The sequence below is a fragment of the Schistocerca nitens genome, chromosome 5 (genome assembly GCF_023898315.1).
Source record: "Schistocerca nitens isolate TAMUIC-IGC-003100 chromosome 5, iqSchNite1.1, whole genome shotgun sequence".
Taxonomy (NCBI): domain Eukaryota; kingdom Metazoa; phylum Arthropoda; class Insecta; order Orthoptera; family Acrididae; genus Schistocerca; species Schistocerca nitens.
The window spans coordinates 514,780,637-514,802,394 of NC_064618.1; the positions used below are offsets into that span (position 1 = coordinate 514,780,637).

Consider the following 21,758-nt stretch of genomic DNA (forward strand, 5'->3'; position numbering starts at 1 on the left):
GAGACGACGCTTCATCCAGTCCCAAACATGCACAATGGGGGACAGATCCGGAGATCTTGCTGGCCAGGGTAGTTGACTTACACCTTCTAGAGCACGTTGGGTGGCACGGGATACATGCGGACGTGCATTGTCCTGTTGGAACAGCAAGTTCCCTTGCCGGTCTAGGAATGGTAGAACGATGGGTTCGATGACGGTTTGGATGTACCATGCACTATTCAGTGTCCCCTCGACGATCACCAGTGGTGTACAGCCAGTGTAGGAGATCGCTCCCCACACCATGAAGCCGGGTGCTGGCCCTGTGTGCCTCGGTCGTATGCAGTCCTGATTGTGGCGCTCACCTGCACGGCGCCAAACACGCATACGACCATCATTGGCACCAAGGCAGAAGCGACTCTCATCGCTGAAGACGACACGTCTCCATTCGTCCCTCCATTCACGCCTGTCGCGACACCACTGGAGGCGGGCTGCACGATGTTGGGGCGTAAGCGGAAGACGGCCTAACGGTGTGCTGGACCGTAGCCCAGCTTCATGGAGACGGTTGCGAATGGTCCTCGCCGATACCCCAGGAGCAACAGTGTCCCTAATTTGCTGGGAAGTGGCGGTGCGGTCCCCTACGGCACTGCGTAGGATCCTACGGTCTTGGCGTGCATCCGTGCGTCGCTGCGGTCTGGTCCCAGGTCGACGGGCATGTGCACCTTCCGCTGACCACTGGCGACAACATCGATGTACTGTGGAGACCTCACGCCCCACGTGTTGAGCAATTCGGCGGTACGTCCACCCGGCCTCCTGCATGCCCACTATACGCCCTCGCTCAAAGTCCGTCAACTGCACATACGGTTCACGTCCACGTTGTCGCGGCATGCTACCCATGTTAAAGACTGCGATGGAGCTCCGTATGCCACGGCAAACTGGCTGACACTGACGGCGGCGGTGCACAAATGCTGCGCAGCTAGCGCCATTCGACGGCCAACACCGCGGTTCCTGGTGTGTCCGCTGTGCTGTGCGTGTGATCATTGCTTGTACAGCCCTCTCGCAGTGTCCGGAGCAAGTATGGTGGGTCTGACACACCGGTGTCAATGTGTTCTTTTTTCCATTTCCAGGAGTGTATGTGCGCCACGCCTCTTCCATTTCAGCTCCGCTTCATCGCTTACGCCGTAAAGGTGTTCCGTTCGTCTGGACGGCGGAATGCGAACGCGCCTTTCGCCAGTTGAAATCGGCCTTGCTTTCCAATACTTGCCTTACGCCATTCGATCCCCAGAAACCCCTTTTGTTGATGGTGAATGCATCCGATTTCGGGATCGGTGCTGTGCTTGCGCACAAATATGGATCGCAGATCGCCCTATTGCCTTTGCATCCAAATTGCTCTCGTCTGCACAAAGAAATTATTCACAGATCGAGAAAGAAGCTTTGGCTCTCGTATTTGGTGTTACAAAGTTTCATGATTTCTTGTATGGTCGTCACTTTACCATCATCACAGACCACAAACCTTTGACATCGCTTTTTCATCCGACCAAGCCTGTACCTCCACGTACAGCGCAGAAATTCATTCGCTGGTCTATTTTCCTCTCACAGTACCGCTACGATATGTTGTATCGGTCCACTGCTAACCACGGAAACGCTGATGCGTTGTCCCGTTTGCCTGTTGCTGAGGATAGAGCATTCGATTCTTCCGAACTTGCTTGCATGTTCATTGATGCGGAAACCGATGACGTGGTTGAATCGTTTCCGATTGATTTTCGTCGTGTAGCTACAGCCACAGCTGCAGACCCTGTCCTTGCTCCCATTCTGCGTTTTGTTGCTACTCAATGGCCCTTGTCAAAGTCACGGAACGAGGATCCGTTGGTTCGCCGATTTTTTGCTCACAAGGAGAGACTTTTTGTTCGACGTGGTGTTTTGCTGTTGCGTTCTGATAATGATCAGTCCAGGGTCGTGGTCCCCCGTTCGTTACAGTCCTCTGTGTTACGGCTTCTCCACCAAGGACAGTGGGGTATAGTGAGAACGAAACAACTTGCTCGTCAGCACTGTACTTGGTTCGGAATCGATGCTGCGATTACGAATATGTGCTCTCCTTGCATGGTGTGTGCCGAACAACAATCAGCACCACCGCGGAAATTTTTTGCATGGCCGAAAGCCACTTCCCCCAGGCAACGCTTACACATCGATTTTGCTGGTCCATTCTGGAATGCTCGATGGTTAGTTGTTGTCGATTCATTCAGTACTTTTCCTTTTGTTGTCCGGATGTCTTCCACGACGTCTTCTGCCACCATCCAAGCATTGTCCGCTATCTTTTGCATTGAAGGTCTTCCACAGGCTATAGTTTCCGACAATGGCCCACAATTTCTTTCCGCAAAATTTTAGTCATTCTGCAAGGCCAATGGTATTCAACATCTGACATCCGTGCCGTTTTCGCCTCAGTCAAGCGGTGCCGCTGAACGATTGGTCCGGACTTTCAAGTCACAGATGTTGAAGCTGAAAGAGTCGCATTCTCGGGAGGACGCGTTATTGCTCTTATTGTCCTCGTATCGCTCTCAGCCGCTAGATGGTCGCTCGCCGGCTGAGTTGCTCCACGGTCGTCCTCATCGAACCTTGATGTCTTTGCTGCATCCGCCGCATCAGGTTCCTGTGCAGCGGCAGACACCTGCTTTTGCTCCAGGCGACATTGTATCCTATCGCAACTATCGAGCTTCACGGCGTTGGCTCGCAGGGCGCATTCTTCGCTGCCTCGGCCGCGCTATGTGTCTGGTTTTGGGGGCCTCTGGTGAGGTGCGCCGGCATCTCAATCAGCTGCGCCTCTGTCGTCGCCTGGGTTCTGCCGCTCCCCGTCTGCTTTCAGCGATGGTGCCGTCCGGTCAGCGCCCTGGGGACCCATCTACTGGCTCGCCTCAGCCCCAGGTGTTACCGACGCTGCCTTCCATTTTGCCCCATGGCGACGCGCCGCCGCCGCCGCCTGTTCTCCCGCCGGCGACGCCCGCAGTGGACGCGTCGCTGCAACCGCCGGGCGCCTCCCTGGGTCACGCGTCGCTGATCGCTTCCCGTGACCAGTTGTCCTCCGCCATGGAACTCTTGCCCGCTCCGGACCATATGTCGTCTTCGCCCGTCGGGTGCCCCGGCCCGATGGAGGTCGACCCTTCGGCCCCTCCCGTCTCTCTAAGGGCGCATACACCGCATGTTGGCGTGCACCCTGGACTAGGTTTTCAGGCGTTTCCTAGCTCCCCGCGGTCCGAATGGCAGGGTGCGGGTGGCACAGCCTCGCCTGTTGTTAGGCTCCCCACCTCGTCGCATACGTCAACATGGGGTCCTCCCCACGGCGGGCGGAAGCCTTATAACACAACCTTCCGCCGATTTGCGGGGGAGGAATGTGGTGTCACCGCCAGACACCACACTTGCTAGGTGGTAGCCTTTAAATCGGCCGCGGTCCGTTAGTATATGTCGGGCCCGCGTGTCGCCACTGTCAGTGATTACAGACCGAGCGCCGCCACACGGCAGGTCTAGAGAGACGTCCTAGCACTCGCCCAGTTGTACAGCCGACTTTGCTAGCGACGGTTCACTGACAAATTACGCTCTCATTTGCCGAGACGATTGTTAGCAGAGCGTTCAGCTACGTCATTTGCTACGACCTAGCAAGGCGCCATTATCATTTGCTATTTATCTTGTGATGCATGTACCGTCAGACCGATGTTCACCAATTATGGATTAAAGTTGAGTATTCAAGAAGCTACGTACTTTACTTGCTAGTCTCAATTACTTTACCTGTTCCAGACCTCACGCCAGCCTGCGTGAGTTTAAACGCGTGCCCTTCGGCCTCCCGTCCTTGTGGATTGGCTGTCTTGCCAGTCCACAAAAGGGATAAATTGAGGGAGAGAGGGCATCATCCGGGAAGGGTAGTTGATGGAAGCCACCTTGGGAAAGGAGATGAAGGGTGTAGAGGACTGGCGAGCTCATAGCGCCCCTTAAACGCACCTGAACAGGCAACATTCCCCTTTCCCACCAGAGGAAGACACCAAAGCTGCGATAGCCACAGCAGCGCCACCGCGAAAAACGGAGGGCTACTACTTTACACTACCCGCTGCGGCGCGCTCTTCAAATAGCAATTCACCACGGCAATTGTGTAATTTTAGACTAAAATATTGCACGATACCGCTTCTTTCATTACGAATTTTCGAGTCATCCGACCAAAGCGTAGGATTCGTACAACAAAGTTCGTTGTTACTTGCTGTAGAACCTTTGCCAAAACGGTACGTCAGACATCAGTAATAAGGCTGATAATGGTACTAGCCTGTCGTAGTAAAAGAAAAAAAATGGTTGACGCAAAGACTTGCCAGGGAAACATCGTTTTGAAATCTGGAACGAGGTAAGATATTGATGAAAGCTTGACATATCTTAAAATTAATCTCTCATAATGGAAAAAATATATTTAAAATTATTTCAGAATTGTTGAATTGTGTTTTGTTGGCCTTCTTCACGCATTTATGCCGTACTGTTATTCACTGACCAAAAAGAAAAAAACGAAAACGGATTGTGCTACATAAACGAAAGTTTGTCGGCGTCATTCTACATCTGAAACATGATGTATAGCCGGATTTCACGCCAGTCGCATAAGAGGGCTCTAGAAGCACCACTATGGGGATACAAATGAGGTTTTGAGGTTTGCTTTAAATACACACGGTAACGGATCGCGATTGTTAATGACCTTTGAGATTGGACTTGGTGAGTTCATTTTAGTCAGAAAGGCATTTAAGCCAACGACGACGCCATTGTTGTTGTTGTGGTCTTCAGTCCTGAGACTGATTTGATGCAGCTCTCTATGCTACTCTATCCTGTGCAAGCTTCTTCATCTCCCAGTACCTACTGCAACCTACATCATTCTGAATTTTTTATTGTATTCCTCTCTTGGTCTCCCTCTACGATTTTTACCCCCCACGCTGCCCTCCAATACTAAATTGGTGATCCCTTGTTGCCTCACAACGTGTCCTACCAACCGATCCCTTCTAGTCATGTTGTGCCACAAACTCCTCTTCTCCCCAATCATATTCAATAACTCCTCATTAGTTATGTGATATACCCATCAGCATTCTCCTGTAGCACCACATTTTGAAAGCTTCTATTCTCTTCTTGTCCAAACTATTATTCGTCCATGTTTCACTTCCATACATAGCTACACTCCAAACAAATACTTTCAGAAACGATTTCCTGACACTTAAATCTATACTCGATGTTAACAAATTTCTCTTCTTCAGAAACGCTTTCCTTGCCATTAACAGTCTACATTTTTATATCCTCTCTACTTCGACCATCATCAGTTATTGTGCTCCCCAAATAGCAAAACTCCTTTACTACTTTAAGTGTCTCACTTCCTAATCTAATTTCCTCAGCATCGCCCGACCTTATTTCGACTACATTCCATTATCTTCGTTTTGCTTTTGTTGATGTTCATCTTATATTCTCCTTTCAAGACACTATCCATTCCGTTCAACTGCGATTCCAAGTCCTTTGCCGTCTCTGACAGAATTACAATGTCATCGGCGAACCTCAAACTTTTTATTTCTTCTCCATGGATTTTAATACCTACTCCGAATTTTTCTTTTGTTTCCTTCACTGCTTGCTCAATATACAGATTGAATAACATCGGGGAGATGCTTCAACCCTGTCTCACTCCCTTCCCAACCACTGCTTCCTTTGATGTCCCTCGACTCTTATAACTGCCATCTGGTTTCTGTACAAATTGTAAATAGCCTTTCGCTCCCTGTATTTTACCCCTGCCACCTTCAGAATTTGAAAGAGAGTATTCCAGTTAACATTGTCAAAAGCTTTCTCTAAGTCTACAAATGCTAGAAACGTAGATTTGCCTTTTCTTAATCTATCTTCTAAGATAAGTCGTAAGGTTAGTATTGCCTCACGTGTTCCAACATTTCTACGGAATCCAAACTGATCTTCCCCGAGGTCGGCTTCTACCAGTTTTTCCATTCGTCTGTAAAGAATTCGCGTTAGTATTTTGCAGCTGTGACTTATTAAAACTGATAGTTCGGTAATTTTCACATCTGTCAACACCTGCTTTCTTCGGGATTGGAATTATTATATTCTTCTTGAAGTCTGAGGGTATTTCGCCTCTCATACATTTTGCTCACCAGATGGTAGAGTTTTGTCAGGACTGGCTTTCCCAAGGCTGTCAGTAGTTCTAATGGAATGTTATCTACTCCCGGGGCCTTGTTTCGACTCAGATCTTTCAGTGCTCTGTCAAACTCTTCACGCAGTATCGTATCTCCCATTTCATCTTCATCTATATCCTCTTCCATTTTCATAATATTTATCCTCAAGTACATCGCCCTTGTATAGGCCATCTACTCCTTCCACATTTCTGCTTTCCCTTCTTTGCTTAGAATTGGGTTTCCATCTGAGCTCTTGATATTCATACAAGTGGTTTTCTTTTCTCCAAAGGTCTCTTCAATTTTTCTCTAGGCAATATCTATCTTACCCCTAGTGAGATAAGCCTCCACATCCTTACATTTGTCCTCTAGCCATCCCTGCTTAGCCAATTTGCTCTTCCTGTCGATCTCATTTTTGAGACGTTTCTATTCCTTTATCAGCACCTAAATCAGTTTCAACAAGGTCGTGCAATAGCGCTACGAGAAGCTGGATGTTCCTTCTGCGGTATTGTAGACAGACTTGGTAGGAATGTAGCCACTGCACATTATTGCTGGCGGGGGTGGTTAGGAGAACGTACGGTGGCGAGAAGACCAGGCTCCTGACGGCCACGTGGCACTACCAAGAGTGAAGACCATCGTGCTAGGCCACCACAGTGACATAACGGAGTCTTACAAATCGGTTATTTCAAGCACAGCTCCGAGACAGACGCGAGCGTTCCACTGACCCGAAGCAATGCCCATTTACATCAGTAGTGTCAAGCGAGAGCTCTTTAGAGAGCAATGTGGAGGTTGTGTTTTCTGATGAAAGCTCGTTGCGCCTCGGTGCGAATGAAGGCCGTGTGTTGGCTTGAAGGAGGCCAATTGAGGACCTGCACCCATCCTATCTGCCTGCTAGGCACATTGGACATAAACCTTGACTTATGGCTTGGGGAGCGATTTAGTATGACCGCATAAGCACTATCGTGCTCATTTCATGGGAGCTGACAACAAATTTGTACGTCAATCTGGTGATTCGACTCGTTGTGCACCCATTCATGAACAGCTTCCCAGGAGTTTATTTCCAGCAGGATAACGCCCACCCTATACAGCTGTTGTAACGTAACATGCTCTACAGTGTGTCGTCATGTTTCCTTCGTCTGCAAGATCACCATATATCACAAACTGACATACGGCACGTGTACGGCCCAATGCATGCACGTTTGCATGATTGCATTCAACATTCTGTCGGTTACACCGGTTACTGATGTACCATCATTTCACAGTTGCTATGGCTTATCTCGTTCTTATATTAAACTGTGATCTTGCAATGTTAATCAGTTGACTATGTTACCTGCAGAAATGTATTTCCGAAGATTCATTACCTTATGTTATTTACTCTTCTGACTTTGGGATTTTCTTCCGTCGGTGTATTTGACCCGTAAACCTGTCGCTTGTTCTGCTATAACATCTGGAACTCGAGCTCGCCGAGATCAAATCCGTTACTCTTCCTGTACGGGGGGTCATCCGACGGTAAAAGCTTTCGAAGGATATAAAAATTGTACATAAAAATGTGGCATAAAACCTTTCTTGCAGAATAACAGCACTATGAATATATGCGACAGGAGGACATTCCATTTCTCAAACATATAGTCTCATAAATATTTATAGTTTTATTCTGATGAGCGCGCCAGTCAAAGGCTGTATGTAGAAGTTAATAAATAATCAGTGGTAATATGCATCGTAGTCTCCTGACAACTATGAAACGATACACGAAACACTGTATGGGAGATATGATGTAATTTGATTCATGTACAATGTGCAAAATGCCCACTTTACCCTTTCATAAGGTCTCATGACAGATGATGGTGCCACAGTTGCCTATGTCGTGGTACTCCTGCGACATGATCATCTCACTCACTCGACCATTTGTAATAGGATTAACTTATTTTTTTCCTGTGGTGCCCAATCGGATATTGTGTTTACCCCAGTGGAGTCTTCGAATTCGATTTAGTCATACGTCTGACTGTCTTCTTCTCAGACTGACGTTCTATATCTACATCTACATCCATACTCCGCAAGCCACCTGACGGTGTGTGGCGGAGGGTACCTTGAGTACCTCTATCGGTTCTCCCTTCTATTCCAGTCTCGTATTGTTCTTGGAAAGAAGGATTGTCGATATGCCTCTAAAAAATGGCTCTGAGCACTATGGGACTCAACATCTTAGGTCATAAGTCCCCTAGAACTTAGAACTACTTAAACCTAACTAACCTAAGGACATCACACACACCCATGCCCGAGGCAGGATTCGAACCTGCGACCGTAGCAGTCCCGCGGTTCCGGACTGCAGCGCCAGAACCGCTAGACCACCGCGGCCGGCCGATATGCCTCTGTGTGGGCTCTAATCTCTCTGATTTTATCCTCGTGGTCTCTTCGCGAGATATACGTAGGAGGGAGCAATATACTGCTTGACTCTTCGGTGAAGGTATGTTCTCGAAACTTCAACAAAAGCCCGTAGCGAGCTACTGAGCGTCTCTCCTGCAGAGTCTTTCACTGGAGTTTATCTATCATCTCCGTAACGCTTTCGCGATTACTAAATGATCCTGTAACGAAGCGCGCTGCTCTCCGTTGGATCTTCACTATCTCTTCTATCTACCCTATCTGGTACGGATCCCACACTGCTGAGCAGTATTCAAGCAGTGGGCGAACAAGCGTACTGTAGCCTACTTCCATTGTTTTCGGATTGCATTTCCTTAGGATTCTTCCAATGAATGTCTGGCATCTGCTTTAAGAACGGTCAACTTTATATGATCATTCCATTTTTAATCACTCGTAATGTGTACTCCCAGATAATTTATGGAATTAACTGCTTCCAGTTGCTGACCTGCTATATTGTAGCTAAATGATAAGGGATCTATCTTTCTATGTATTCGCAGCACATTACACTTGTCTACATTGAGATTCAATTGCCATTCCCTGCACCATGCGTCAATTCGCTGCAGATCCTCCTGCATTTCAGTACAATTTTCCAATGTTACAACCTCTCGATATGCCACAGCATCATCCGCAAAAAGCCTCAGTGAACTTCCGATGTCATCCACAAGGCAATTTATGTATATTGTGAATAGCAACGGTCCTACGACACTCCCCTGCGGCACACCTGAAATCACTCTTACTTCGGAAGACTTCTCTCCATTGAGAATGACATGCTGCGTTCTGTTATCTAGGAACTCTTCAATCCAGTCACACAATTGGCCTGATAGTGCATATGCTCTTACTTTGTTCATTAAACGACTGTGGGGAACTGTATCGAACGCCTTGCGGAAGTCAAGAAACACGGCATCTACCTGGGAACCCGTGTCTATGGCTCTCTGAGTCTCGTGGACGAATAGCGCGAGCTGGGTTTCACACGACCGTCTTTTTCGAAACCCATGCTGATTCCTACAGAGTAGATTTTTAGTCTCCAGAAAAGTCATTATACTCGAACATAATACGTGTTCCAAAATTCTACAACTGATCGACGTCAGAGATATAGGTCTGTAGTTCTGCACATCTGTTCGGCGTCCCTTCTTGAAAACGGGGATGACCTGTGCTCTTTTCCAATCCTTTGGAACGCTACGCTCTTCTAGAGACCTACGGTACACCGCTGCAAGAAGGGGGGCAGGTTCCTTCGCGTACTCTGTGTAAAATCGAACTGGTATCCCATCAGGTCCAGCGGCGTTTCCTCTTTTGAGCGATTTTACTTGTTTCTCTATCCCTCTGTTGTCTATTTCGATATCTACCATTTTGTCATCTGTGCGACAATCTAGAGAAGGAACTACAGTGCAGGCTTCCTCTGTGAAAAAAACTTTGGAAAAAGACATTTAGTATTTCGGCCTTTACTCTGTCATCCTCTGTTTCAGTTCCATTTTGGTTACGGAGTGTCTGGACATTTTGTTTTGATCCACCTACCGCTTTGACATAAGACCAAAATTTCTTAGGATTTTCTGCCAAGTCAGTACATAAAACTTTACTTTCGAATTCACTGAACGCCTCTCGCATAGCCCTCCTCACACTACATTTCGCTTCGCGTAATTTTTGTTTGTCTGCAAGGCCTTGGCTATGTTTATGTTTATTGTGAAGTTCTCTTTCCTTCCGTAGCAGTTTTCTAACTCGGTTGTTGTACCACGATGGCTCTTTTCCATCTCTTACGATCTTGCTTGGCACATACTCATCTAACGCATATTGTACGATGGTTTTGAACTTTGTCCACTGATCCTCAACATTATCTGTACTTGAGACAAAACTTTTGTGTTGATCCGTCATTTATTCTGTAATCTGCTTTTTGTCAATTTTTTAATATTTCTATTTATGGCAGAAATCATCGATGCAGTAACCGCTTTATGATCTCTGAATCCCTGTTCTGTGTTAACTGTTTCAAATAGTTCGGGTCTGTTTGTCACCAGACGTCCTAATATGTTATCGCCACGAGTTGGTTCTCTGTTTAACTGCTCAAGGTAGTTTTCAGATAAAGCACTTAAAAAAATTTCACTGGATTCTTTGTCCCTGCCACCCGTTATGAACGTTTGAGTCTCCCAGTCTATATCCGGAAAATTAAAATCTCCACCCAGAACTATAACATGGTGGAAAAATCTACTCGAAATATTTCCCAAGTTATCCTTCAGGTGCTCAGCCACAACAGCTGCTGAGCCAGGGGGCCTATAGAGACATCCAATTACCATGTCTGAGCCGGCTTTAACCGTGGCCTTCACCCAAATTATTTCACATTTCGGATCTCCGTCAATTTCCTTCGATACTATTGCACTTCTTATCGCTATAAACACGCCTCCCCCTTCACTGTCCAGACTGTCTCTGCGGTATGCATTCCAATCTGAGTTAAGGTTTTCATTACAGTTTACGTCTGGTTTCAGCCAACTTTCTGTCCCTGGTACTATATGGGCATTGTGACCGTTTATTAATGAGAGCAGTTCTGGGACCTTTCTATAGACGCTCCTTCAGTTTACTATTAGCACATTAATATTGTTATTCCCTGTTGCATTTTGCCTACTACTGCCTTGCCGCGTCTCAGGAGGCGTCTTGTTGGGCCTAGGGAGGGAATTCTCTAACCTAAGAAACCCACATGTGCACTCCACACGTACTCCACTACCATTGTAGCCGCTTCCTGCGTGTAGTGCACGCCAGACCTATTCAGGAAAACCCTACATTTCCCCCTATGGGACTTAAAGCCGCGCAGAGGCTCATTCGCGCTGCTGCTGCTGCACAGGCAACTGCATTGAACGCCGCCACGATGCCTTGCAGGAGAATTCGTCGCCGTTCTAAACAGACAGTGTATAAAACCATCGAGAACATCGAGTTCGCCACAACAGCTGGAGACAAGAAGAACCGTATACCAGTTAAGAGTGTTGCTGCTACTGCACTTGTCGTCGGACCTTGTGTTTTCTGTGGTTGCAGACTTAATTTTAGTATTGACATTAACGATACTTTCGATCATGGTAATGGTTGGCTCACTGTAGCCATTGTACGTGGAGGTACAGGAGTACCTAGTGTTCCTGGACTTGAAAGTTTTGTTGATAGAGACATTATTGCCTATCGTACCTACCATATGGCAGAACTTGCTAATAAGGACTTTGGTAAATCTGCTTATATGTCTCCCTCTGCATTGTCTTTGTATACTCGTAATAAGAGAAAAATATCTGTTAATGAGTCTGTATTTATTTGGGTTAAAGGTAAAGGGGTATGTGAGTATGTAAAGTTTGTTGGTGACTGTACTCTGTATTTTCATAAATAAATTCATCTGTATGCAAACTGCCACATAGGGGCCATAGGCAAACTAGCTCTTCAAAACCTGCAGACGATTGACTACAGGATGTTGCAGAACAAAATCGACAAACTTCGAGGGGTTGTAGAGAGTGTCATGAGGAACAAACTGACTATAGGAACCCCTGTCCAGAAAAGACGCCACAGAGCGTCGAAGTTACAGGAGCCAGCGCCTGCCACTAGTATACCCCTTCAGCAGCAAACGTGACCTTGTACGCTGACGGACCATAGGAGGAACGTAATGCAAAGTTGATTGTTTTCAATGATTGCGACTGACTGTCATAATCCGGTGGATAAGAAGGAGCTAACTGCTGCAGAGAAAGTTCTTGTGCCCTAAGAATGCGATACTCTGTTGACGCGGTCGATGACGGTTTTGGACATGGGTTTCCACCCTCAGTTTATTTTTATCCTGGAACCCTCTAAACTCTCCATCGTTTTTCGGTGTACAGGAGAAAAATAAACCGCAGGACGAAATCCTTGTCCAGAACTGTCATCCACTGAGGCAACAGAGCATCTGATTCTTGGAAGATGAGACCTGTCTACAGTCCTGGAAATGGAAAAAAGAACACATTGACACCGGTGTGTCAGACCCGCCATACTTGCTCCGGACACTGCGAGAGGGCTGTACAAGCAATGATCACACGCACGGCACAGCGGACACACCGGGAACCGTGGTGTTGGCCGTCGAATGGCGCTAGCTGCGCAGCATTTGTGCACCGCCGCCGTCAGTGTCAGCCAGTTTGCCGTGGCATACGGAGCTCCATCGCAGTCTTTAACACTGGTAGCATGCCGCGACAGCGTGGACGTGAACCGTATGTGCAGTTGACGGACTTTGAGCGAGGGCGTATAGTGGGCATGCGGGAGGCCGGGTGGACGTACCGCCGAATTGCTCAACACGTGGGGCGTGAGGTCTCCACAGTACATCGATGTTGTCGCCAGTGGTCGGCGGAAGGTGCACGTGCCCGTCGACCTGGGACCGGACCGCAGCGACGCACGGATGCACGCCAAGACCGTAGGATCCTACGCAGTGCCGTAGGGGACCGCACCGCCACTTCCCAGCAAATTAGGGACACTGTTGCTCCTGGGGTATCGGCGAAGACCATTCGCAACCGTCTCCATGAAGCTGGGCTACGGTCCCGCACACCGTTAGGCCGTCTTCCGCTCACGCCCCAACATCGTGCAGCCCGCCTCCAGTGGTGTCGCGACAGGCGTGAATGGAGGGACGAATGGAGACGTGTCGTCTTCAGCGATGAGAGTCGCTTCTGCCTTGGTGCCAATGATGGTCGTATGCGTGTTTGGCGCCGTGCAGGTGAGCGCCACAATCAGGACTGCATACGACCGAGGCACACAGGGCCAACACCCGGCATCATGGTGTGGGGAGCGATCTCCTACACTGGCCGTACACCACTGGTGATCGTCGAGGGGACATTGAATAGTGCACGGTACATCCAAACCGTCATCGAACCCATCGTTCTACCATTCCTAGACCGGCAAGGGAACTTGCTGTTCCAACAGGACAATGCACGTCCGCATGTATCCCGTGCCACCCAACGTGCTCTACAAGGTGTAAGTCAACTACCCTGGCCAGCAAGATCTCCGGATCTGTCCCCCATTGAGCATGTTTGGGACTGGATGAAGCGTCGTCTCACGCGGTCTGCACGTCCAGCACGAACGCTGGTCCAACTGAGGCGCCAGGTGGAAATGGCATGGCAAGCCGTTCCACAGGACTACATCCAGCATCTCTACGATCGTCTCCATGGGAGAATAGCAGCCTGCATTGCTGCGAAAGGTGGATATACACTGTACTAGTGCCGACATTGTGCATGCTCTGTTGCCTGTGTCTATGTGCCTGTGGTTCTGTCAGTGTGATCATGTGATGTATCTGACCCCAGGAATGTGTCAATAAAGTTTCCCCTTCCTGGGACAATGAATTCACGGTGTTCTTATTTCAATTTCCAGGAGTGTATATAGCAGCTATCTCCATCTTCTATAGTGGTGATCTCAGCAATTAGTCACAATCGCTGAATAACGAAACAACATTGCGAGACGTTCCTCTTGTGATCCTTCAGCGCACCACTTCACGTTTACTGCCCAAGGGATGGCCTAGATGAAGGCACTGGTATCTATAACTTTGAAGCTCTGTAGCGTCGTTGGATGATGCTTCTGGACGTGGGATCTCCTTCTCAATTTGTTCCTCATGACACCCCACTATCCTTTGAAATTCGTCAGTATCGTTCTGTAACATCATGTGTATAAACAGTTTAGGTACTGAGGGACTCACAGTGCTCGAGACCTACTCGAACATGCCCTTTTATCTGTATTCATTGGCACAATCTTGACTGCAGCCCGACATTTGCAATGGTGTGAGAGAGATTTAATTCTGCAAGATATTGATCTCTACTGGCCATGTGCATCACTATGCAGACAAACGGCCATCATTATCATTATCGCCAAATTTGTATACGCGTCTAATTGACCGATTTTTTATGTCGGTTTGTCAGCTGCACCCCACAATCTACATCTACATCTACTTTTATACTCCGCAAGCCACCCAACGGTGTATGGTGGAGGGCACTTTACGTGCCACTGTCATTGCCTCCCTTTCCTGTTCCAGACGCGTATGGTTCGCGGGAAGAACAACTGCCGGAAAGCCTCCGCGCGCGCTCGAATCTCTCTAATTTTACATTCGTGATCTCCTCGGGAGGTATAACTCATCCAAAATCAGACCATCTCGAAAACTGGACAGCAAGCTACACCGCGATGCAGAGCGCGTCTCTTGCAGAGTCTGCCATTTGTTTGCTAAACATCTGCGTAACGCTATCACGGTTACCAAATAACTCTGTGGCGAAACGCGCCGCTCTTCTTTGGATATCTCCTCTGTCAACCCGACCTGGTACGGATCCCACACTGATGAGCAATACTCAAGTATAGGTCGAACGAGTGTTTTGTAAGCCACCTCCTTTGCTGATGGACTACATTTTCTAAGGACTCTCCCAATGAATCTCAACCTGGCACCCGCCTTACCGACAGTTAATTTTATATGATCATCCACTTCAAATCGTTCCGCATGCACACTCACAGATATTTTACAGGAGTAACTGCTACCAGTGTTTGATCCGCTATCATATAATCATACAATAAAGGACCCTTCTTTCTATGTATTCGCAATACGTATGTTCCACACCATGTCCTCCTCCAAAACTGAGAGGTCGGAGTGGCAGAACGCAATGTAAGGAGCCCAGGTTCGAATCCCAGCCGGGTCGGACCCAAATCTATGAAGTAGCGTCAACTAAAAAGAGTTGCACCGGACGGCCGGTCTACCTGACGGGATGCCCTCACCACACTCACATTTCATTTGATTTGTCTATACAGCATCACTGGCTTGCTTGAACGCGGGGCTGCTGGTGGGCTGGAGCTCGCCCGTGCTGCCACATCTGATGAGCAATGCGTCGCACATCGCCGTCTCGGCGGATGAGAGCTCGTGGCTGGGGTCGGTGGGACTTCTTAGTATGGTGGCGCCCTCGCTGCTGGCCGCCGTCCTAGTGGACATCGTGGGCCGCCGAAGGCTGCTGCTGGCCGCCGCACCGCCCTTCCTGGTGAGCGCCGTCTGGCAGCGGTTCGCCTCCACCTACTGGGAGCTGCTCACCGCCCTCTGCATAGGCAGCATCGGCACCGGCATCAGCATCACTGTGAGTGCTGCCCAGCCATGCGTATGCATCTCATTTAGAATACATCTACATCTACATCCATACTCCGCAAGCCACCTGACGGTGTGTGGCGGAGGGTACCTTGAGTACCTCTACCGGTTCTCCCTTCTATTCCAGTCTCGTACTGTTCGTGGAAAGAAAGATTGTCGGTATGCCTCTGTGTGGGCTCTAATCTCTCTGATTTTATCCTCATGGTCTCTTCGCGTGATACACATAGTAGGGAGCAATATACTGCTTGAGTCCTCGGTGAAGGTATGTTCTCGAAACTTCAGCAAAAGCCCGTACCGAGCTACTTGCAGAGTCTTCCACTGTTTATCTATCATCTCCGTAACGCTTTCGCGATTCTCTAGCCGATAGCGGAGGTCGAGAAATTTGCACCCCCAGATCTCCGCAGAATCGTCTGAGCCTCTGGTTTATGCCTTCCACTCGGCTCCATACCAGAGGACCGCGGTCGGTTGTGGGAACGATACTACAAATAGTTAGCTCAGATTCCACCCCACGAGCGAGACTTTCCGCCTTCACCAACTCCGCCAACAGCCTGTACGAACTGGGGATGACGTCTGAACCCAGACGACAGGAGTCTTGATGCCGACATGAGCAACAATTTACAGTCGGGTGCACCCAGTGCTATCTATCGCCACCGGCAGGGCATCCACATCTCGGATGAGACCCCCCTGCAAGCAGACAGAGTGAGCACTGGCCTTCCTCTCCGACCTTTCCGCTATTTCTCTAAGGGGCTCCATCACCCGCCTAACATTGGAGCTCCCAATCACTAATAAACCCTTCCCCCTGTGTGCCTGCTCGGACCTTGCTGAAGGAGCGGCCATATGTCCACTTACAGGCAAGGCGGGCGATGCCACACGGCCAGCCTCCACATTGACCCTTCTCCTCTTGCGAAGCGAACGCCGCTGAACCCGCCACTCCCCTTGGGGCGAGTGTGGCCCAACCGCACCCGGTACCCTCTAAGATGTCTCGACAGCAGGGACCGTGGGTGAAGCACGTAACACCTGGGGTGTACCATGCGACACACCAAACTCCCCATTGCCACCACACTCCGAGGCAGCAGCCTGAAGACGGCATTGCAGAATACAGTACGTAGAGAGTTCAATAAGTAATACGACGCATTCTTATTCTAGGCTGGTTACGGCTGAAAAAAAGCAATATTTGTTGTGAGACATCATCGAACATTCTTGTTTCACCCCTTCACTATCATACGCTATACATAGCCACCAAAATGGAGTGTGTAAGTGTGCTTTCCAAGCAGTGAGCTGTCACTCAGTTTCGTTTGGCGGAAGATCAGAGCATTGCAGATATTCATAGGCACTTGCAGAATGTATACGGAGACCTAGTAGTAAACAAAGGTACAGTGAGTTGTTGTGCGAGGCGTCTTTCACCAACGAAAACCTCTGTGACTCTTCCAAAGTTGTAACGTGCGATCACTTGAAACCTTCCCGTCTCCTCTATATCTCTCTTTTTTTTACGCAATCTTCCCTTCTACAATAACATATGAAACCTTTCCTTACGATTTCTATCCCTTGCTTAATAATAACACATGAAATCTTCCTTTGAAATTTATCCTCTTTCTCAATCTTCGCATACAAATTTAATTGCTGCTGATTAAAAGTGATTTTCTGATTATTTCGACGAAACATAGAATGTGTCGTCTTCGTGGACCTCAGTCGTTATCTGCAATAACACAAAACTGTTCCTTGCCTTTCTTACTGTTACTGGATCGCCATCTGACTGCTACATCGAACTGCGACGTGAATATACTTACTCTGGTTTACTATACTCTATTAACTGCTGGTGGGCTGTCATAATAAGTGGCTGTATTTATTACCGAAGCTGACGTTATTCTTTAATAGCAAAGCCGACGTTATTCTTTAATTAATTTGACTGAAGTTACGTAATTCATAGTTACACTTTTTCTTGACAACAATAAAATTTTTGCAAAGTTTTACGTTAATGGTTTTTGGGATGGCTTATAATCACTAATGCAACATTGCTGGCAAAAATTAATTATATTCTGAAAACACTTCAAATATTTACTGTTGGTAATGAAGTGATTTTACAAACGTTCAAATGGGACTTACTTTTTACAATAATCTTACAACTACCATTGCGCAAACATACCTTTAGTAATCTTGAGCATCGCAAAGAAAATAATTCAATAATATTAGTTCGTCTTATGATAATAGTTAGCTGATGTCTCTGTACATCCGTTTATAATCTCTTGTAAATCATAGCTGGTGGCTGGCAGGCACACCGCTCCTCTCAACCTCTCGCTTCAAACCTGCTACCGACTCGCTTCACATCTCGCTTACTACTGACTTCCTACGAACGCTAAAGTGCGGTATCTCCTGCCAACAATGCTTTCTGGTGCAGACAATCCCTGCTACCATTACAAAATGTATCAATGCGCGGTCTTTCCCGCTCTTTTCTTAAAATGTATCGATATGCGGTGTCTCCCGCCCTTTTTAAAATTATATCAATTTGCGGTCTCTCTTGCCAACAATACTTTGGTGCAGACATTCCCTGCTACCACAATTATTTCCAACATGACAAATATTAATTATTCCTACTTAATCCTATTAATAAAATATAAACATCTTTCATAAATTGTGGGTTTACAATAGACAATAGAAATATACACGTCTTACACACTAATTCGAGGTGATCGACAGATCACAACCAAGCATCTCGCCGCTCAGCTGGACATCTGTTGGTAGTGGTGACACACCCGCCTACCAATCGGGGCACTCATAAATATGTGCTCGCTGGGTTCCTCGCCGACTAACAAAAGACCATAAAGAGCAAAGAGTAAACGCTTGCTTGTTGCAAGGCGTATTGTGACAATTTTTTGTCGAACGTAGTCACAGGCGCCGAAACAAAAGAGCAATCTAAGGAGTGGCGCCACATCACCTCTTCTCCGAAGCGAAGGTTCAAAGCTACACTCTCAGCCGTTGAAGTGATGGTGACGGTCTTCTGGGACTCTGTAGGGCTTATTCTGTTTGATGGTCTCCGTCAATGTGCAACGGTCAACTCTGAAGTGTACTGTGCTACCCTAAAGAAATTGAAGAAACAACTTCAGCGTGTACGTCGTCACAAAAATGTAAACGAATTTATTCTTCTCCATGACAATGCAAGGCCTCACACAAGTATGCGCACCCGAGAGGAGCTCACAAAACTTCGTTGGGCTGTTCTTCCTCGTCCACCTAAAGCCCGGATCTCGCAACTTCTGCCTTGCATCTCTTCGGCCCAATGAAGTATGCACTCCGCGGGAAGCAAGTGGAAAGTTTGAGGCCGGCCGAAGTGGCCGTGCGGTTAAAGGCGCTGCAGTCTGGAACCGCAAGACCGCTACGGTCGCAGGTTCGAATCCTGCCTCGGGCATGGATGTTTGTGATGTCCTTAGGTTAGTTAGGTTTAACTAGTTCTAAGTTCTAAGTTCAATGACCTCAGCAGTTGAGTCTCATAGTGCTCAGAGCCATTTGAACCATTTTTGGAAAGTTTGATGGGGAGGTTATTGATGCAGCATGGCGTTCACTCCGACGTCGACCCATAGACATGCGGGCTGCCGGTCCTTCCAGTAACATGGCATAATACCATCGCCATGAACAGAGATTATGTTGAAAAATAGAATTTTGTAGCCTGAAGAGTCGGGAATAATTTGAGATACAGGAGTCCCGAATAAAACCACTTTCCTTTAAGAAAAATATATTACACTAATTATTGAACGTCCCTCGTAGTTCAATTGAACTCTCCTATGTAAATCATGCCAGTCATATGTTGATAAAGTATTTTCCACAAGATATAGGGTCATTGTATAACCGTCAACGTTCACAATTAAAAACTAAACGTAATTCCGCTACCAGACCCAGAGCAAAAGCCTTCCTGACATGTCATATTGCCATCCTTTGCCAAGTAATGTTGCTTGAACACGGAGTGCGGTCAGTTCACGCATTCACCGCCGTTGTCACGTTTCCAGACTTTGGAGACGCTAGTTCTTACTCAAATAGCTCCTCAGTTGACCTCACGAGGCCGAGTGCACCTCGTTCTATATCGTATATCTCGTTAACACTAATTGAAATTGAACGAGGGCAGTCTGAATAGCTGACTGTGCAGCTGCTGACAATGTACTAGACAGTCAATGTCAGAATATCATATGTTTCGTGTACTTGACAAATCCCTTTTCACAAGCAATATAGGCACTATATAGGACTCACATGTCACATGCAAACTGATTTTAAACATTGTGGATAATCTGATGGACAACAGAAACATCTAAGTGTTACTGCAAATGTGTCAAGAAATTCAAAGTCCCCACATAACAAGTCATTCTGTTCACAACACACCATATAATACCATGTATTGATAAAAATATGGCATCCCATGTCAGTCAACAAAGAACATGTTTGCAGTACACTGGTGAGCTTCGTCTTATAATATTGCACAAGCTGTGTGGAACGAGTACCAATTGATGCTAAGAGAGCGTACACCGTCAGTTGAAAATCATTTCTGTAGTACACTAATAAACAAGTAGATAAATGTTAAAATGGTGCTTTTAATTATTCAGGTATTCTGCATAGTCTCCTACCACTTGATTGCAACGCACAGCATGTTCATACAACCATGTAAAACAAGATGAAAAGTCCTTCTTGGGCATGATGTTCAACTCATGCCTCACACTGTGTTGAGTGTCGATTATGTCGTCATGTGAATTTTTGCACTTCGTCGTATTGTGGTAGGTTCATCCGAGACGAGATTTTTCAGAAAGGAATGGTCCGTGTTTTACATTTCAATCAACATACGGCAGGCCTCCACGCGTCGTTGCTTTTGTTCGGGACTCAGTGTGTGCGGGACATACTTTGCATACACTTTTCTGTTCTTCTAAACATTCTGGAGAATGTCTAGAGTACCTGATTTAGAGAAATTACTGCATTGCAATTTTTTACACAAAAATGTTGACTCATTGCGGCTGCACGCCCTTTACTTAACACCAATTGCTCACAACAGACGGATTGTTAATTATGTTCTTCAAGGAATTATTAAATGGTACTATGAAAAGGGATTCTCCCTTAATGTTGAGAAAACACGCTATATTTAACTGTGTTAACGAATAGAGTCATACCAACAACTGATGTATCACATGAACAAGAGTCTATACATAGGGATCAAAGCTCCAAATTTTTGAGTGCTGTTATTGATGACAACTTGAACGCGAGGGAGCATACTACTGTGCTTTCCAATCAGTTTAATTAAGTTAATTTTCTTCTTCGTGTAACTGGTAGTCTTCGAAGTAAGGAAATCAACGTCCTGACGTATTATGCATATTTCTACTCGATAATGTCTTAGGTAATAACTGTCTTTGATACATACAACTTAGAAATAAAGTATTAATTACGCATAAATGGATCAGGGAAAATAATAAGTGGTGTACCCCCGTCGACATGTAGCTGTCTCTTCAAGGAAATGGGGATTTTAGCTGTCCCATCACAATAAGTATATTCAGCAACGAAATTCTGCATAACAATTTGAGCAAAATAGTGAAGTCCACACCTAAAACACTAGAGGAAAAATGACCTTTATTAACCATTATTGAAGCAGTTATCTCCCCTAGAAAAAAGAGAAATATGCACCAAGAAAATGTTTTGATCATTTGCACAATAATAGTAATGCCTGGCATGTAGCAAACCAAGTTTTAAATCTAATCTGAAATTCTTTCTCCTGCAGAATCCTTTTCGTTCTAAGCTCGAATTTCTATTTGAAAATTGATAGCCTGAAAGAACTGGTTTTTAAGTGTAGTTGGATAATCAGGAATAAAAATATAGTGTTCATTAATATCAACACTGTACATGTATGCAGATCCTACAAACTGACTCGTTCCACGTCACTTTGAAAATGATCTGTGGATCATGTGACTAACTAACTAGCTACCTAATTGACTGGTCGAATTCACATCAGTTGTTTGCAGTTGTTAATTCAAGCTGCTACTGCAGTTATTATGCCGAAGTAGCCCGTACGTCAGGAATAAAATCAGTCCCGGGGCTTTTCGGACGGAAGGTGTAAAGGTGTACTGAAGATATACAAATTTGGCCAGCTCTAAGTTTCACAGGTT

General features: G+C 46.7%; 1 protein-coding gene across 1 annotated transcript in view; it reads left to right on the forward strand.

Moving 5' to 3' along the window:
* The window catches only part of LOC126260563 (solute carrier family 2, facilitated glucose transporter member 6-like), a 107,970-nt gene that overhangs the window by 21,048 nt on the left and 65,164 nt on the right, over positions 1-21,758 (forward strand). The window contains exon 2 of the mRNA XM_049957897.1: positions 15,309-15,625. Coding sequence (XP_049813854.1) covers positions 15,309-15,625 — 317 coding nt within the window. The remainder of the gene's footprint in view (positions 1-15,308; positions 15,626-21,758) is intronic.